General features: G+C 50.1%; 1 protein-coding gene across 1 annotated transcript in view; it reads left to right on the top strand.

Moving 5' to 3' along the window:
- LOC139049748 (uncharacterized) overlaps positions 1-16,905 on the top strand; it is an 83,363-nt gene that overhangs the window by 30,543 nt on the left and 35,915 nt on the right. Inside the window, exons 2-5 of the mRNA XM_070525543.1 lie at positions 6,978-7,031; positions 10,117-10,276; positions 11,546-11,724; positions 12,808-13,123. Coding sequence (XP_070381644.1) covers positions 6,978-7,031; positions 10,117-10,276; positions 11,546-11,724; positions 12,808-13,123 — 709 coding nt within the window. The remainder of the gene's footprint in view (positions 1-6,977; positions 7,032-10,116; positions 10,277-11,545; positions 11,725-12,807; positions 13,124-16,905) is intronic.

The raw sequence follows: 16,905 nt of genomic DNA, 5'->3' as shown, positions 1-16,905 counted from the left end.
TGAGAACCAGGGGGCCTGATTTTGTACTGCTCCATCTTGTTTTAAAGTACTAGGAGAGGGGAGGGAGAGACTTTGTAAACTGTTTCCGACGCCACCGCATTGCCGGGACCGGCCATTCGGCGAGACGCATTATACAAGAAGGCAGGTGGAAAGTAAAATCGAGTATTAATAGACACAGGCCCCGGTAATGCCATTCCTGCCATTTCCTTCGAGACGTGTAATAATAATAAGAAAAGAAATTGAGAGTTCAATCCTTGCTCAATATTTCCAGTAGCAGCACTGCACTAATACAAGGAAAAGCAGCTTGCAGATATATCGGCAGTATTTACAGAATTGACAAGTTCATCATGTGGCGCAGCACATACCTCATCCAGTTACCTTTTGTTCAGACACAGCGGCTTACTCGACGGAAAAAGCAGCGAGAGCCAACAAAGGCGACCGAGCCGTGATGTAAAAACAGCGGATAAAAACTTTTTTTTTTCTCTCACCGTGGACTTTGTCTGGTTTCACAGCACAGTATAATAAGGCAGAGAAATTTTACCTCAAGTCCCAACCGCTCTGCCTTTGCGTAACTAAATTCCGCTCAGTCACTTTTTTTCCAAGCATTTCGCGGTTTGGTAAGGTTTTGCGCGCGGATGTTGACAACCGTATACTATGATGTAATGATGTATATATATATGTAGAATTACTTCCAGGGAAGGTGGCAAGGGACGATGCTGGTTTGCACTATTGTGACGTAATACGGCCACCGTTTCAGCTACGCGATACAGACTTGTCCAAGCGCAAGAAAGAGAAAAAAGTTTATTGAAAGGAAAAAAAGTTGTAAGGGAAGGAAGAAGGGGAAAACTGATCAAGCACATGAGAATGTTATACATATATATATACCCTATACTGTGAACAGGTACAGGAGCGCTTTACATTTGGACATATGTGCCGCACGGATTATAGAAAAAAAAGAAAAAAAAATTGGGCATTTTTCAGTATAGCAGCAATCACTGGTTCGAGTGCTTCAAGCATTTGAACCATGCGGTCTTAGCAACACGTGTTTTGTCGGCGGCGAGTAAAATTGGCAAGGCACCAATCAATCGCCTGAGCATAACCGATTGACGAAGACTGTGTCTGTTGCGTAGCGGGCTGCGCTTCAGCGCTATTTTAATATTGTCGAGGTCCAACGAAGATAGGAGACGAGCTTACCAACGATAACAGCTTCTTTTAGTAGTGGAGCCCAGAGAGGACTTCTTCGTCTTCTAATCTCCGCTAGGCCGATGCAGGAGACGAAGCCTACGAAAGCACCCATCCTTGTCATTGTCGCCGACATAGAAGAGACGCGGCATTTGCCTCTCTCTAAAAAGAAGCATCGCCCCGATGCTATAGAGGTCACTGGTGTGAAGTTCCTCGCACAGTCACTCGCTGACGTACTGTTTCATGCGTACTACGAGCACAACTTCAGGGTGTTGCTGGCGGCGCGTCGTGCAATAGGGGCTACCTGGGACTATATCTCGTAAGTGACGACATATAGGCGCCGTAGTATTCGATACGGTCCTAAGTATCGTCTTAATAGACAGCTTTAGTCTAGCGTTTGCAACCGAACGTAAACGCATCACGTACGTAAAGAAATAGCGTCGTCCGCACTGCGCATGCTCGGAATGTTATTGGGTTACTGCGGTTTACGTGCGCTATGATAATGTACGCTATAGATTGGGCGTGTTTAACGTTCGTAATGTTTACGGACGATAAGAAATAGCGTTGTCGAACGTGGCGGCAACCATGGCTCCCGCTTCAGCGTGAATTCTCGTAATGGCTACGCTCTCACTCGCGTTGATCGCCAGTAACTAATGTAATGAGCTTTCGCTTACTCCAAAAACACCTGAAAGGTTAGTTATGAGAGCATAGCACGTCCATTTTTCGACATCCTTCGGCGATTCTGGCACACGTATGCGGAATGAAACGCATTCACATAACAGCAGGATGGTTGCTAATGGGTCATCCTGGCTTGGATACGTTTGGCACGAGGCACCAACGGCACCCTGTTTTATAACGTCTTCTTTACGTTTGGGTTTCCGTGCGGTAAACTAAAGACTTGAAAGGACGCGCATCGTAGCGTATCGCAAAGGTGCTTACGTTTAACGTACGTAAGGTGACACACGCTATTCTAAAGCTGTCTTAAAGCTCATTGGATAGTCCCCGTCTTCGGACGGTCGCCCAGTCCAAACTCACATTTTGTCAACGGTTTCGTAGGTTACTGGTCGATGGCGAGCATTGTAGCGGCTTGCGTCGCAGTCCTGCTGTTGACAGATCCGCACGCGTGCGAGCTGTCTGTAGCTTCATCGGCGCGTTGTGTAAACGCATCTCTTCCCGTGTCGGCGCCATCGCATTTGTGCGGGTGCACTGCATACAACATCGCCCGCACTTCTCGTCCGTGAACAAGGTTGAACGCAGTCATCCGTGTTGTTTCTTGCTTAGCGTTGTTGTACGCAAAAGCTATACAAGGCAAGATCTCGTCCCAATTTTTGTGTTCGACATCCGCATACATTGAAAGCCTGTCTTCAAGAGTTTTGTTTTAGGCGCTCTGTGAGTCTGTTGTTTTCTGGATGGTAGGCTGTGGTCTTGCTGTGAATCGTTCCACTGAGCATCAGGACATCATCTAAAACGCTGTCGTGAATGCGGTTCCTCTGTCTATGATTACGATGGTAGGTGCACCATGTGTCAGCACAACACTTTTTGTGAAAAATCACGTCGCCTCTGCTGCTGTGCCTCGCGGGAGAGACTTTGCTTCCGTGTAGCGAGTCAGATAATCAGTCGCTACAATAATCCAGTTGTTTCCTGCACTGGACACAGGAAGTGAGCCAAAAAGGTCCATTCCTATCTGGTGAAATGGTGTGCGTGAGACCTTTCCGGGCTGTAGCAGGCCGGCTTGCTTTCTTGGGGGCGACTTGCACCTCTGGCAATCGAGGCAAGTCCGAACATGATGCTTCACGGCCGCTGCACGACACGAAGTATTGTCTTGTCGTGTCTTGTATCCCATACAGTGGCGCATACCCACTATGGGGGATTGGAGTCTATACTAAAGCTCCCATCGTTGTCTTTGTCGACGACATAGAGAGAGAGAGAGAAACAAGGATAGGAAAGGCAGGGAGGTCAACCAGAAGAGCATCCGGTTCGCTACCCTACACTGGGGGTGGGGGAAACGGGAATAAAAAGAGGAAAAGGGTAGAAAGTGAGCACTGAGTGCGTGTGGGCGGGACACTGCACAGGGACACTATAAACGGTCTCGTAAACCGGTGCACTTCAAGTATTGCACTAACGCACGATTCGCTTTTCGTGCCAGTGACGGGTGTGGCCACGGTCCGAGTATCTCTAACTCGTTGAACGGTCTTAAGTCCAGTCGGTGTAAAGTTTCCCGCAGAGAGAGGCGTTGTACATCGTAGCGGGGGAAGGTACACAATAAGTGCTCGATGGTCTCCTCGCACCCACAGGAATCGCACATCGGGCTCTCGGCCATTCCCAAACGATGAGAGTATGAGTTTGCGAACGACATAGAAGAGACGCGGCAATATCTTGCGATATCAAGCATCACAAAATATGTGATGCTTGCCACCTTCAGACGTCGAATCTAAATAAAGAATAAATATTCCCTTGCGTGGCCTTCTTCGCCGTACCGCAAGCCACCTGCAGCTAATTCTTGCTTGCCGGACAAAGATACTGCAGTGTGGCCTTCCGGGCCCAGGGTCAAATTCTGTTTGCAACCTTTGAGCGTTTGGCGGCTTCCTCAGACGATGATGAAGTAAAGCAGGGGGTGCGCCCGGACTTCGGTGTCATATTGCTTTCTGCTTTTCGTAACGGCAAATAATTTGTAAATATACGTAATATGCGTTTTCCCGTAACGATACCAATGCCGTAAGAGTACTGCAAGTTTATATTTTTGACAATGCACTTTGCTTAAACAGTCACGACTCAATGCAGCGTTGCGTGTTCTTCCGCTTGTATTGAATTCGGATGAAGTGGAGTGCAACCGCTGGACATGGACACTGAAAAAACGACAGACACGCAGGCTTTTAAGCCCCGTTGGAGAAGACATATAGTTGGGCTAGTTGTAGCGTATTCTAGACTTAGGAGACATTGTTAACTGTAGCGCTAAAGAGACGTGTGACGATAACAAGAAGCGCACAGGCCACAAACCTAGACTTCGAGTGCACAATGCGGCTGTCATTCCTTCTTGCGTCTTGTTTCCCGTTTGCGCAACACTTCGTCCTAACTGAACTGACATCAAAGACTGAGAAGCCCACGTCACCATTCTGGTCATTTTCTTCCATCGTCCTCTCTCTCGCACATTCTCGATATGAAAATCTCACATTCGCTACGTTTGACGCCAAATGTTACGAATAGAACAAACGCAGCTCGAACCTTTATCAAGCACAGTTGAAAACGTACAGTTCGTCTTTCTCTGTGTACGGGCGCTGTGAGGGCTCTGGAATTTCTTTAGAGAAGACGAAGGAGCATTATGTTTTCGAGTAAAGTGACTGATCTGGTTAGCTGGTGTTAACACATCTTGGGCGCAAGGTTCGACAGCGAGACGGGAACTCAAATACACGAGCGCGAGCCCCGTGTGTTTGTGTTCTCGTCTCGCTGTCAAAGCTTTCGTTCCCCGCTCTTTCACGCAAGCTGTTACGTTTCCGCGGGCAAGTGCACCTTTTGGGCACTCGTCTTACGGAGGCCAACTTTTCTATTTCCGCAACCAGCAAGCACTCGAACCCTGCGCGCTTCCGCGAAGAGTGGGGCCCGAGCTCCGGGTCCCGACACCCGTATCGATCACCGGGCGAGCGCAGCGCCGCAGGCGGCCGAGAGAAAGGGTGATGCGAGTTCGCTCGAGGCGAGCGGAGGAGCGGGGGAGGGGGGAGCGAAGGGGGTGAGCGCCGGAGTCTCGGAGAGTGAGAGAGATGGACTCCAGAGAGAGCCCGAGTCCCCGGCCCGAAACCCCGGGCGAAGACGACGACGCACCGACGGGGTGAGAGAGAGAGAGAGAGAGAGCAGACCTCGGTGGCTGCAGCAGCGACAGAGGTTGCTCCCGGGGCCGAGTCTGTTGCCGCGCGTCGACCAATGGGGTGCGAGCGCCGGTCCGCTCGTGGAGTCCGCCCCGGGCTCCCGCCTGACTCCCGGAACCCGGGCCCGCCGCTGCGGAAACTCCACTGAGCGAACCGGGCGAGGGGCGGAGTGTTGTTCATAGAAGAGTCGAGACTCCGCCTTCGCTCGCGCTGGACCTATCTATGCCTCCGCCGCGTCTATGGGCTTCCTCGGGCTGCGCGGGTGGAACTGCGGTGACTTGCTGCGCTCTGCGGTGGTTTTGCTCTGCGGAACGGCCGACGGAGAGGGGGCGAACCGGGGGGAAGAGACGAGGGGGGAGAAGGGAAGACAGTACAGGTGAGGTTCGAGTCATATACGAGGGGGTAAGTTCGGGTCGGTCTGAGAGCCTCGCTCCCTTCATTTTGTGCGTCCACTAACCCTTCTCCCTCGCGCGCGCCTCAGCTGCCGCAGTGGCACCCGCCACTGCTGCAGTCCGGCGGCGGCGCGACTGTAGATACGGTGCAGTCTGTCTCCGCCCTGAAGCAGGAAGCCCGCTAGCGCCCCCTAGGCCGGCTTCATGGAGTAACTGGAAGGGAAGGGGTGGGAAAGTGGGGAGGGAGGAAATTGTTTGGGCAGAGTACGAAGGAGTGAAAGGCGTAGATAAGCGAAGAAATAAAGTGCGACGCGGGGTAAGAGCGAGGAGGAAGTGGAGAGAAGGCACCATGTATGAAGGGCGAAAGCCCGCAGAGTTTTGATCAAAGTCGTATTATCAACACCGCTGCTTCGCCGCTGTACTGTGCTCGCGTGTGTATACGATCGTAGTGCCCGCGAACTCGCTCGAAAGCGGTTCGAAGAAAGAGGGAGAGAGATGTTTAGTGGCGGGGCGCCAACTTGTTCTGGCTGCCTGTTATTCTAGGTCCGTTATGCTTTTCATTTCGGCTTGCGCCCGTCTGCCTCTCTATCTCCGTTCGAACGAAAAGAACGCCATTTCGTTTCTGCATCCTCGTTTTGTCTTTATTGTTTTGTCGTTTTTTTCTCCCAAGCGACCGCTCAGTTTTTTTCCTCCTCGCAATATTGCCCAACCCTCTTCCTCCGCGCTAACCGCGCCGCCATTTCGGCCGTCGTCTCCTGCGCCCTGCCGTATCGCCGGCCGCCATATTGATTCTCCAGCTGTGCTCTGGGTGCCGGAGCAATCGCGTTGGAGTTCTTTCGTGGTCGCCAGTGTGCTATTCCCATCTGGAAAGCAGCACTCGGGTACTAACTTTGAGGAAAGATTGTCTTGATTGTGAGAAAATAATTATTTGAGAAATAAATGTTTGTGAAATAATAAAGTCTTGATAGCTATAAGTAATCTGACTATAGGGTGCGCGTCGCAGCCCTCAACTTACTAGAAGATGTGCCCACTTTGGTCGCATGCTCTATACCTTCAAATGGTCGTTAAATAAGAACAGTCTTCTTTACAGGCACCAATTAAAGCGTCATTTAAACCGATTCCCACCGATCTGCAATTTGTTTCGGGAAATAAACTTACTTCTATTGAACTCGACGTACATTCTTTCTTTCTTTCTTTCTTTCTTTCTTTCTTTCTTTCTTTCTTTCTTTCTTTCTTTCTTTCTTTCTTTCTTTCTTTCTTTATTCTTTATTAGAACGTAAGGTGCAAATCAAATTTTTCGTCAGCCCGCCAATGCAATGATGCTTTTGCTTTAGCTTACTTACTTGCTTTCACATGCTTACTTACTTGGTCTAGAAACGTGGGTACGTCAGAATAAAGCAACTCTCAATGTAAGTAAAGACTACATATGTTCTACTTCAACCCATAAACATAAGCAAGGTGATGCCGAAATGACTGTAAACTGTAAAACCACAGTTTCGCAGCGTACGAAGATACACAACTCTCTGTCCGTGTTTGGTTTCAGAACATGTCCTGGAACGAGCACGTGGAAAAAATGGCCTTGAACTTCAGCAGAACCGTAGGTTGACTTTACGAGCCCTGCCTTCTTACACCACGATCGCTGACAAAAGCGATGTGCGGCACGCTCTGTTATTTATTTGTTTATTTAGTTAGTTAGTTAGTTATTTTTTTTATTTGTACAGAACTGCAGACCCAAGTGGGCAGCCAAACACGAGTGGCAGAATACGTGAATACTTGCTTTTCGGGTGTATGCACTGCACGTGAAAAACGAATACGAAAGCAATGCAACATATGCAATGATCAGAAAAAAAATAATAAAAGCGACGACTAAGTAAGATTTTGCTGTCGATTGTCGCACTACTACGAGAAATCGTCGAGCGGAGATGACGGTGATCATATTCCTCAGCAGAGTGACTGCTTCGAGAAATCACCGTAAGCTGGAAATCAATGCAAAAGAAAAAGAAAGTACAACTGATTTTTTTTTTAAACTACTACGTGCGCCCGAAGGAGCTGCGTACCCCTCCCCTGTTTTATAAAACAGTGTACAAAGACCTAACCAGGTCTACTAATATAACCTTCCGGGTTATCTTTACAAAAATAAGTTATATCAATCTCTAGCAGTACGTACATGCCACCAAACGCTATGCTTTACTTAATCTGTGTGATGAGATAGCGATGTTAAGAACCATCTATGGAACAGCTTTGGTCTCCTACTAAATAACAACGGTGTTAAATCGATTACGTCAGCATTATATCTTTCTTTTACCCCCTATAGGACAAATTAACTCATGCGCCGGAGAGCTTGTGCCAGAAAGTAATCGCAATAATTAGAATGCCTAATATAGACCTTCCTTTGCTTGCTAATCTGTACATTTTCAAACTGATTGCTGCATCCCAAAAGTCGTGGATGAACATTGCAACTCCCATAAACTTGTTATTTTTAACGCAAGTAAGAAACCAAATAAAACACTTGATTTGTTGCATCTTCATTCAAGTTTTGGGGTAACAGAGTGTTCTCATTAGCCTTTTTTTGCAATTTGTTGAAAAACTTGAGAATTTGTGTCTTGAACCACAAACTGCTCATGCCTTCGCGGTAAGCGTTTGTCCGGTCTTTGGCCTTTAGCTCTATCGCAGTTTTCTGTACATTACAGAAATAAAGGGATTCCTATTCTTCTTTACATACAGGATTGCTGCTTTCTTCAGCTCGTGAAGATTCGCGGGCTGAGCTTTCTGATTGTGGAGTCGCGTCACCGTCGTTAGGACACCGCATAAGCTCACCACCCGAACATTCCGAGCCCTACACGTGTACTGGCGTCATCTTAAGGATAGACTGCTCCAAGTTTCTTGTCCGCTCGGAGATAGCTGGGTAAAAGGATAGCGTGCAAAGTTATAAATTGCTTAAATAATTCGGAGCCGTGTATGATGCAAGGAATTTATTTTTCGCTCGGCCGTCTGCCGTTCATATCATCCACGGCTGACGTAGGCGCTTAGCGGGCGCAACGTAGAGAAAGCAGGCTTGCTCGTCACTTGGACGTGACATATGACGAAGCGCGTAAAGGAATAGCATCAGCACAGAAACGCTACATTACACCGGCCCGGCACTGTAAAATAATTTACACCCCTAAAAAGCGAGAAAGGGTTAGCCTGGCACACCCTGCCCCCCCCCCCCCCCACGAAGAAAAAGAAGGTTGTAAGGGTGCGAGCAATAGACCGACTTGCACCCCATATTCACTTTTAACGCTGGAAATTATATTAGAGTGTCGGGCCGCGATATTGTAAGCGATGCCGTCTTGCGCTCTTCGCGCTTCTTCAGTTCTCAGCGTACGCCCGCATTATCAACGGGGTCGAAGGAAAAAAATCTGTCGCAAAATACAAGAAGAGAGGTTCACACCACAACAACTGGACTGTCAACTGAGCTTTATTGACTCGTTTTTTTCCCCTTCAACTATGTAACAACTAATGAAGCTCATATGATAGTCTATAGTCGTTGTGGTGTGAACCTATTTTCTTGTCTTTGTGACTGTTTATTTTTCCTTCGACTATGTACCAACTGGCCCGGGTTTCAACCCTACTGCAACGGGGTCAGCCGTCCGTGAGCCATGGATGACGATGAGAGCGGCACACGAGAGCGATCGAAAGGAATCGCCATCAAAAACCGCGTGGCCCTGCATGGTCAGTTCACGGCATAGAGTTTCTCTCTATAACACCTAGAGGGAAATCTGGCGCCACCGTCTATGGAAGTTTCCTATGCGCTGTGCCATGATGGGAATGACGGTGTGTCGGCGAGGCTTGTGTTGGCTGGTGTTGCAAGAGGCTTCGTCTAAAACGTGGATGTGGCTACACAAATAACGCGTTCTTAATGTAAAATCTTCATAAAATGTTTCCATTCACGCATATTACATCTTCCAGTGAAATTTACTCACCTACAATGCATAACCAAGCGCAGAAAAGCAAGAACAGACGACAAACATTTCCAAAGTGAGCACGAATCTTGTCGTCTGTCCAACTCCGCTGATACTCCTTACGTTTCATATAATTGTGCATGGAATAAAAAGTTCTCATAGTTAAGCAAAACATGTTTTTGTGTAATAATAAAGTTAGAACAGCTTTTTACGTGCTGTTTTAGCAGAAAACGAATCATTGTGACAGACGGAACGGTACTTGCTAGGCGCGTCTGCAAGGCGTTCTGGCTCTACGAGAACGATGCCAATACGAAGTCACAATACACCGGCATTCCCACGCATACCACAGCGCTGCAGCGCCAGATTTCCCTCTAGGTAATGTAGTGAGAAACTCTATGGTTCACGGCCCCACTGCGCCTTGCGCTAGCGCGTCGCACCTATATATACATAGTATGCACCTACGTCACTGAAGGGTACTCCGCTATGGTGGCTAGAAGGACAACTCCGCGACTTCCGGTTTGCGGCGGCGCCATGTTGGGGAACTTATAGGCCGATGCCCGCACCTAGCCACCATACCCGCACCTGTTCATAAGGTTCCCCAAGATGGCGGAAGGTAGCGGAAGCAGACGACAGCAGCGGATGTGACGTCACCTGCACACTATGTATATACCGCGGCGTTCTGATCGCGCGGCCACCCAGTAGTGACACGTTGCCGCGGTTCTTCCTTGGGCCACGCTGCAGGGTGCCGGCGGGGGCCTGGACGACGGCGGGCCCCCGTCCCCGTTCCTGATGGGCGGCGTGCCTTCCAGTCCCTCGCCCGACGACAAGGGCCGCTCGGCGGGCGTCGGCGGGACCACGGCGGGAGGCGTGGGGCCCCTGCTGCCCACGGCACAGCCCGCCGGTCAGTGCTCGCCATTTTAGCGGGGAGAAAGTTCGGGCGTGTTGGCAGTTCAATCGTAAACTGGGATACGTAGCGCACATACCTAGATGCAGGATACTTATGCATACAGGCTACAAGATACACAGATACAGGATACATAGATGCAAACGACATGGCGTCCTTGTGTCGCCTTTTGCGCTATGTATCCCAGTTTACGAGTGCTTGTCATAGCCGGCGCCACTATGCGCTATCGTGAAAAAAGAAAGAAAGAAAGAAAAAGGAAAACATTAACACCATGTCCAATACACCTTTCCGCGCAGTCGCGTGCAAATGTGAGCTGCAACACGGTTTGCGCGCGTTCGAAATGGCTCCTCAAGAATCCACGACGTCAAGAGCTTCAGGCAAAACGGCATCTTCTTTTTTTTTTACATGAACTATATAGACGTCTTCCTTTTCTTCGTGTTTACCTGTTAGCCAGGATGCCTTAAGCCCCAACCAGACGTACGCGTTGGAACGCGTCCGCCAGCACCGCGCTCACTCGACGTCGCGTCGCGCCCGGCGGAGGAAGAGGGCGCGCACCCAAACGATGCAGGAGTTGCCGCGCAATCGTCGCCGCGAGTTGCCGGCGATTCAAGGCAGCCCAACCTACACTTAACGGTCGCGTTAAGCAATGTGCTAAAGATGGCAATAGCACGCAATAAGATTTAACTTAAGCTTTGTTTTTATATTTGAAAAAATGGTGTTGCAGGACTCCTAGAGGTTCAGTCAGCTCAACTGTCAGTATTGTGAACTCGGTGAAACCTGCAGCAGCGTCGCCATAGCATCACTCGCGTGGCCTGCGCCTTACGCGTTCTGCACGCTGTGTGCGGTCCCGAACGTCGGCGATGAACATTTCGTTAATAATGCACCCGTTGCGGCTGAAGACTTCAGCGGCTGCCATCAAAAAATACCAAAACCCGCACGGAACTCCGATCACAACGCACGCAGCTTGCCCGGGCTTGCCTGCATGCGCCGCGAAGAATCGTTCCGGAAGTCACGTTGGTTCACCGTCGTCACGTGGGGCGCGTCGGGCGGGTGACGCGAGCGGCAGCTTCCGGCTGGCGGGCGCAAGAATCCCAGCAGTGCAAGGTATCCACGCTGCCGCGCGTCAACATGCGATGCAGCCTCCGCGCCTGACGCCGTACGCGTTCAGACGCGGCGCTGCGCGTGCGGCCGCGTAGCGACGCGTACATGTGGTTGGGGCTTAACTGAACGCCTCTTCAAATGACAATGTCGCGCTTTGGCACGCAGGTTTCCCCCTGCTGGGTGGCAAGCAGCCCGGCGGCTTCCCCCTGTCCCTGCTGTACGGGCAGCCCTCGTCGTACCTGCTCGTGGGATCGGCACCCTTCATGCCGCTGCCTCCGCAGGGGGACCTCTCGCGGGGGCTGCTGTTCCCGCCCCTGCACGCGGGCTTCGATCCCCTCGCCAAGGTACTCCAGGCCGTACGTGACCAGAACAAGGCATACTGTGGCGATCGCTGAAGTCATCATTTGGCCATAACGCATCTATCTATCTATCTATCTATCTATCTATCTATCTATCTATCTATCTATCTATCTATCTATCTATCTATCTATCTATCTATCTATCTATCTATCTATCTATCTCAAAATCGCGTACAGTCTTCGCAGAAGCGTGGAGCGTGGAATCATTTTGTGCCCGTATTATTGCTTGCGGAACACCGAAACATCGGATGTATGGAAGTGAGTAAGCAGCGCGCTGATGGCGGCATCTTGTGACAGTGAGTTTATTCAGAGTGCACAAAGCCAACACAAGTGGAATATCCCAACTACCCTGCGATTGTGATCGACGAACTGGAACGTCCGGTTCTGTTCTACCAAAACCGGTATCGGGGAGAAGCGCACCTTACACCGAAGTGTGGAGTCATACAACGACAGGATAGCGCCGCGTAAGGAGAAGTCAGCAGAAAGATTAAAGCATTAACCGCTTGCCTCCTCTAGGGAGGCAGGCGTCCTTCCGTTCACCTGATCCCGTTCCTCCGTTTTAGGCCACAGGCCGTAGTAATATATCAATGATACATTGTAGTAATGATATATCGCTCTGCTTATTTGCTGACATTAACGCTTTGACAGTAAAGTTGTCTTCATGCACCCACCTAGCTATACTTGCTCGTTTTCTCCTGTGGCACAGTCATCCCCCTTTTCTAACTGCAAGTATAGCGAAATGGAAATGAGTCGGGCCGACGTCCTTTCTTCTGTCTTTATTTTCTTTTGTATTCGAAAGGACATTTCTTGCAACACATAAACGTGTCTCCCTCCCTGCGCTTCAACGCGGCGTCACAAGGTGTCGCGACCAGCGCTGCTGTGGCTCCGGCCCGTGGTTGCGTTATTGCGACGTGCTGTTAGCGACAATATCCACATACGTAGTGCTAAAGAACTGTCCAGCGTTACTGCGCAGCGCAGTTATAACACTTAGTACAACGGGCGCGCCTCACGACCCGATGCTCACGACCCCGCCCCCTCACCCCCCCCCCCCCCCGGCGTACCATGCAGGAGCGCATGGCGTCGTGCCTCGACCTGGCGGCCCGCTCGTACGCCCACCAGCAGGCCGCGGCCGCCCACCAGCGAGCCGGGGCCAACAAGGGCGGCTCGTCGCCCCACGACGTGCGCAACTCGCTGCTGGGCGCCCCGACGTTGCCCTTTCCCCCGGGACTGCACGACCGGTGGCGGTCCCCGCACCACGTGCCGGACCTGCTGTCGTCGGCCGGCGCGGGAGACAACGCGGCGTCTCCGCCGTCGCCCTTCGGGACGGACCGCAGCGGCTCGCCCGCCAAGGGTCTGGACCTCAAGAGGACGGACCACCTGAACGGTGAGTGCGGCTGGCGGCGTGGACGCGAGCCGATTTGCATACGGTACGCCTCGCGGGGTCCGTGTGTGCGCTTTAGGTATTATTATTCATTATTATTTGTTTTGAACACATATACACATATACACAGGTATTAGGAAAGGGAAAGCTAGGAGCAGGCTGGCAACTGCCACCGGAAGGGGCACAACGCCTGCCTACTCTTCTGAAGGGAGGTGACAGCAACACAGAAATAGAAGATAGGAAGGAGGGGAGGAAAAAGGAAAGAGGAAAGGAGAGCAACAGGGCACCTTCCCTCTTTCCTTTTTCCTCCCCTCCAAGCGCAAAAAGAGCACGCAGGACGAGTGAAGCAGGCACACGGCGCTACTAACAACTAGCCCCCACCAGTCCGTTCTTTTGAGCTCCGTGTAGTCCCCACCAGGAAGAGAGCAGCGGTTGAGGAAAACAAAGCACTGCTTAACAAAGGAAACGTAACCAACGACAAGTACAGTGCGCGCACAATGACACGAACGCAACGCTATAAACAAACCTGCCAAGCCTTCCTGCATTCGTCACCATGTGACCGCTGGCCGGTTAGCCTTGGCCCTAGAGGCGCGCAAGGCCGCAGGGACGCGTGCTTGCTGAAGTGTCCCGTAGCAAGCCTTCCCCTCCACCCTGCTTCGCGACGGCTTATAAAGCCACGGCTCCACTTGCGCCGCGATGAGCAGAACATCACGTGACGAGTCGAGCACCACCACTACCAACATAGTACAAGGCTTGCTCACTCCGACCCATGACGTCATGCTACCTGGCCGGAAATTTCCATTGTCAAAGGCTGGCGCGACGAAAGTGGTGACGTCAAAGTCACCGCTGCTTACTCGAGGGCATCCTCATTAAGATTCCATGGCAGTCGGGCCAGGTAGCATGGCGGCGTGGATCGTATAGCGAACAAGCCTTGTGCCATCTAGGTGGCGTTGGCACCACCAACCATGCAGCATCGTCAAGGGGAGGCATGGGCTGCTGCCGAATGACCATTCTGGTCAGATATCAATGGAACCTCGGTGATTTTTAGAGGTTCTAGAGACCTGTGGAGACGTGTCTTTTGATACGTGAAGACAGTGCGGAATGTGTTTGCGCAATAATGTTTTCCGTGGACAAGATGACTCCTGCGTGTAGTGTCTCTACAGCGCACTTCCGCGTATTGGACAACTTGTACATAGTAGCTCCTTGTACCATATCATAACTACCTGTCACCTATATTTCCCCGCATGTGCCACTTCCCTTCAGCTCAGTGAGGAGTAGCAGGCTAGAGACACGCTCTCCAGGCCGACCTCTCCTCCTTTCTCTGCATTGGATTCTACTCCCCATCCCCCACAACGTTCAGACGCTGCCATTCATACTCACACGATTCCGTCTAGTCATTTTTGCGTTAACTGTAGGTCCAAGTCCCCTAAAACGCAGAAAAAATATTGCCAAGCCTCTTGGCACTCTAAACATTGTGATATAAGCTTGCTTGTGACGGAAGAATCTTGTTCCTGACCACAGAGTCAAAACAACATGAATTTTCCAAAATCGTAGGAATCCCTTGTTCAACGCCCTTTGTTTCGACTATGGTCAGTACACTGCTTCTTTCCGAACGGTGATCTTACCCGACCAGACTGCATGGAGTTTCTTACAACAATTACCAGTGGGGACTCTGGTGCTGTGATTGTTTAGCCATGGGAATGATGGGAAGTACATGGATTTGTCTGAGCTTCGTGCTTGTGGTTTCAGACGTTCTTGTGGCTTCGTTTATCACCCTCCATCTGCCTTCATTGGCTTAAAATTCAACGCAATTTGCACGTACATGTGTGAGCAGTCACATAAAGGAGTTCTCAACAGGATCTATGCAGTAGGGTTCATTATTAAATGGAACGCTTAACAAACAATACGGCCAATATATCTGGGTTAATTTTTCGCCTTTATAACAAAAATGTGGCCGTTGTAATCAGATGGCCGTATACTTATGCATAAACTATTTTCCCGTGGATAACCATGTCATTTCTCATCGATAACTGATGGAACGGCAGGACACTGCGTGCTCTCTATAACAGCGATCCATGCGGTACGCTGTGAACTTCCCGTCCTCACGTGGCACCGAACGCTTGGCTAGGCATGTTCGCCAATGCCACCACATGCCAGTGACGTCATGCCTTGAGTTGATGTTCGCCTCGATGTCAGTGAGGGAAAACTTGAAGATATTATGGATGTCGCGAAGTCACGTTACAGTAGGCAAGCCAGTGACGCTGATTGCAATGGGGTTAACTGTTTATTAAGATAGAATATGCAAGCGATAGAAAGGAAAGTATTTACACGGACATCACTACGAGTAACATGTTAGAATTTTGGTCTTCTTTCTTAGCCGAATCTACACCGAATCCCCCCCAACGGCCCCGCACGCACCTAAAAGCATTCCCAGCAACCCCCTCGCCCCATCGTTCGTCCAATCACACTGCGGTGCGCACAGTGTGCACACAACGGGGCTCCAAGGTGACACTATAGGGAGTTCCAATACGTCCAGGTCGTTGCCACAAATCCCTTGCAGTGCAACGAGTCCCCTTTTGTCTCACAACCTCGCAAAAAAAACACACTTCCCGAAGAAAGCACTTCCGCGTTCTGTTCGGGCATCTGGACAGCTTGCGAATGTCTCGGCACAGTGCGGTTAAGCGACGAGGGGCTGACTTCAAGGCCAGGGCATTGCTTCCGCGAACCGGGTGGCGGAAGCCCTACACACAGTCACCCCTCCTACGCGCTCTTCGTAGCCCGAGGGTCCCCCACCCACGATGCTATAAGTCGCCGCCGTCTTGGTGTCGAACCACCCGTCTCCTTTGACCACCCCGCGCGACCCTTGCATGCAGCTGTCCGCACAAACAACGCCGAACTTCACTCCTTGTAAAACAGTATTTTGTCGCAAGAAGCGCCGCGGGTTGCGGCGCGCAGTACCGGCGTGTATGCCAGTGATGTCGAGCTGCTGGCTATTATTATTATTATTATTATTATTATTATTATTATTATTATTATTATTATTATTATTATTATTATTATTATTATTAAACATCATTATGAACGCTGCATCACAACGTCATTACGGAATACTTCTACTTTGCAATTTGTTGGGCGTGTTGGTAAACTGAAAGCATATGTAGCGCCAGCAAACAAGGACGGAAGGGAGACGACTACACAATGCGCTATTGTGGTGTCGTCTCCCTTACGTCCTTGTTTGCTGGCGCTAAATATGCTTTCGGAATATTTCTAGCTGCAGTCTATTTGTCTATATTTGCAATGCAACACTACAGCCCACTGGTGTTCGTTATGTTTGCTAAATTACTCATATAATAATCTATAATTCATTTATTTTGGATTTTGTCCCCTGCTACGGCCCGCATCTCAGCGGTCGCACATATACAGGGTGTCTCACGTAACTTGATCCAAATATTTAAAACAAAGTGGTTGGCCGCAGCTGAATGAAACGAAAGGCATATGGTTTGCCGTCATGTGGCACTGCTTAGTGCGTTTGTTATATTCCGCGTACTTAGATAACTAATATCAATTATACAAAATTTTTGATATTCACTTTAGGGCCAAGTGCGCTTCGCTGCGTTGTATAGGGGGTTCAGAAACGACCGATCCACGTTTTTGTGGCAACGTATGGACATGCTGCGTGGTGATTTTCTTTCGGCGTTTAAGGAAAGCCCGCGAAACATTATATAAAACCATGTGAATGCGCTTGCGCGCTATCGTTTTGCGTCGAGCCTATCGCTTATAAGGGA

Source organism: Dermacentor albipictus, chromosome 9 (genome assembly GCF_038994185.2).
Source record: "Dermacentor albipictus isolate Rhodes 1998 colony chromosome 9, USDA_Dalb.pri_finalv2, whole genome shotgun sequence".
Lineage (NCBI taxonomy): Eukaryota > Metazoa > Arthropoda > Arachnida > Ixodida > Ixodidae > Dermacentor > Dermacentor albipictus.
This window is presented reverse-complemented; position numbering and strand designations above follow the sequence as displayed.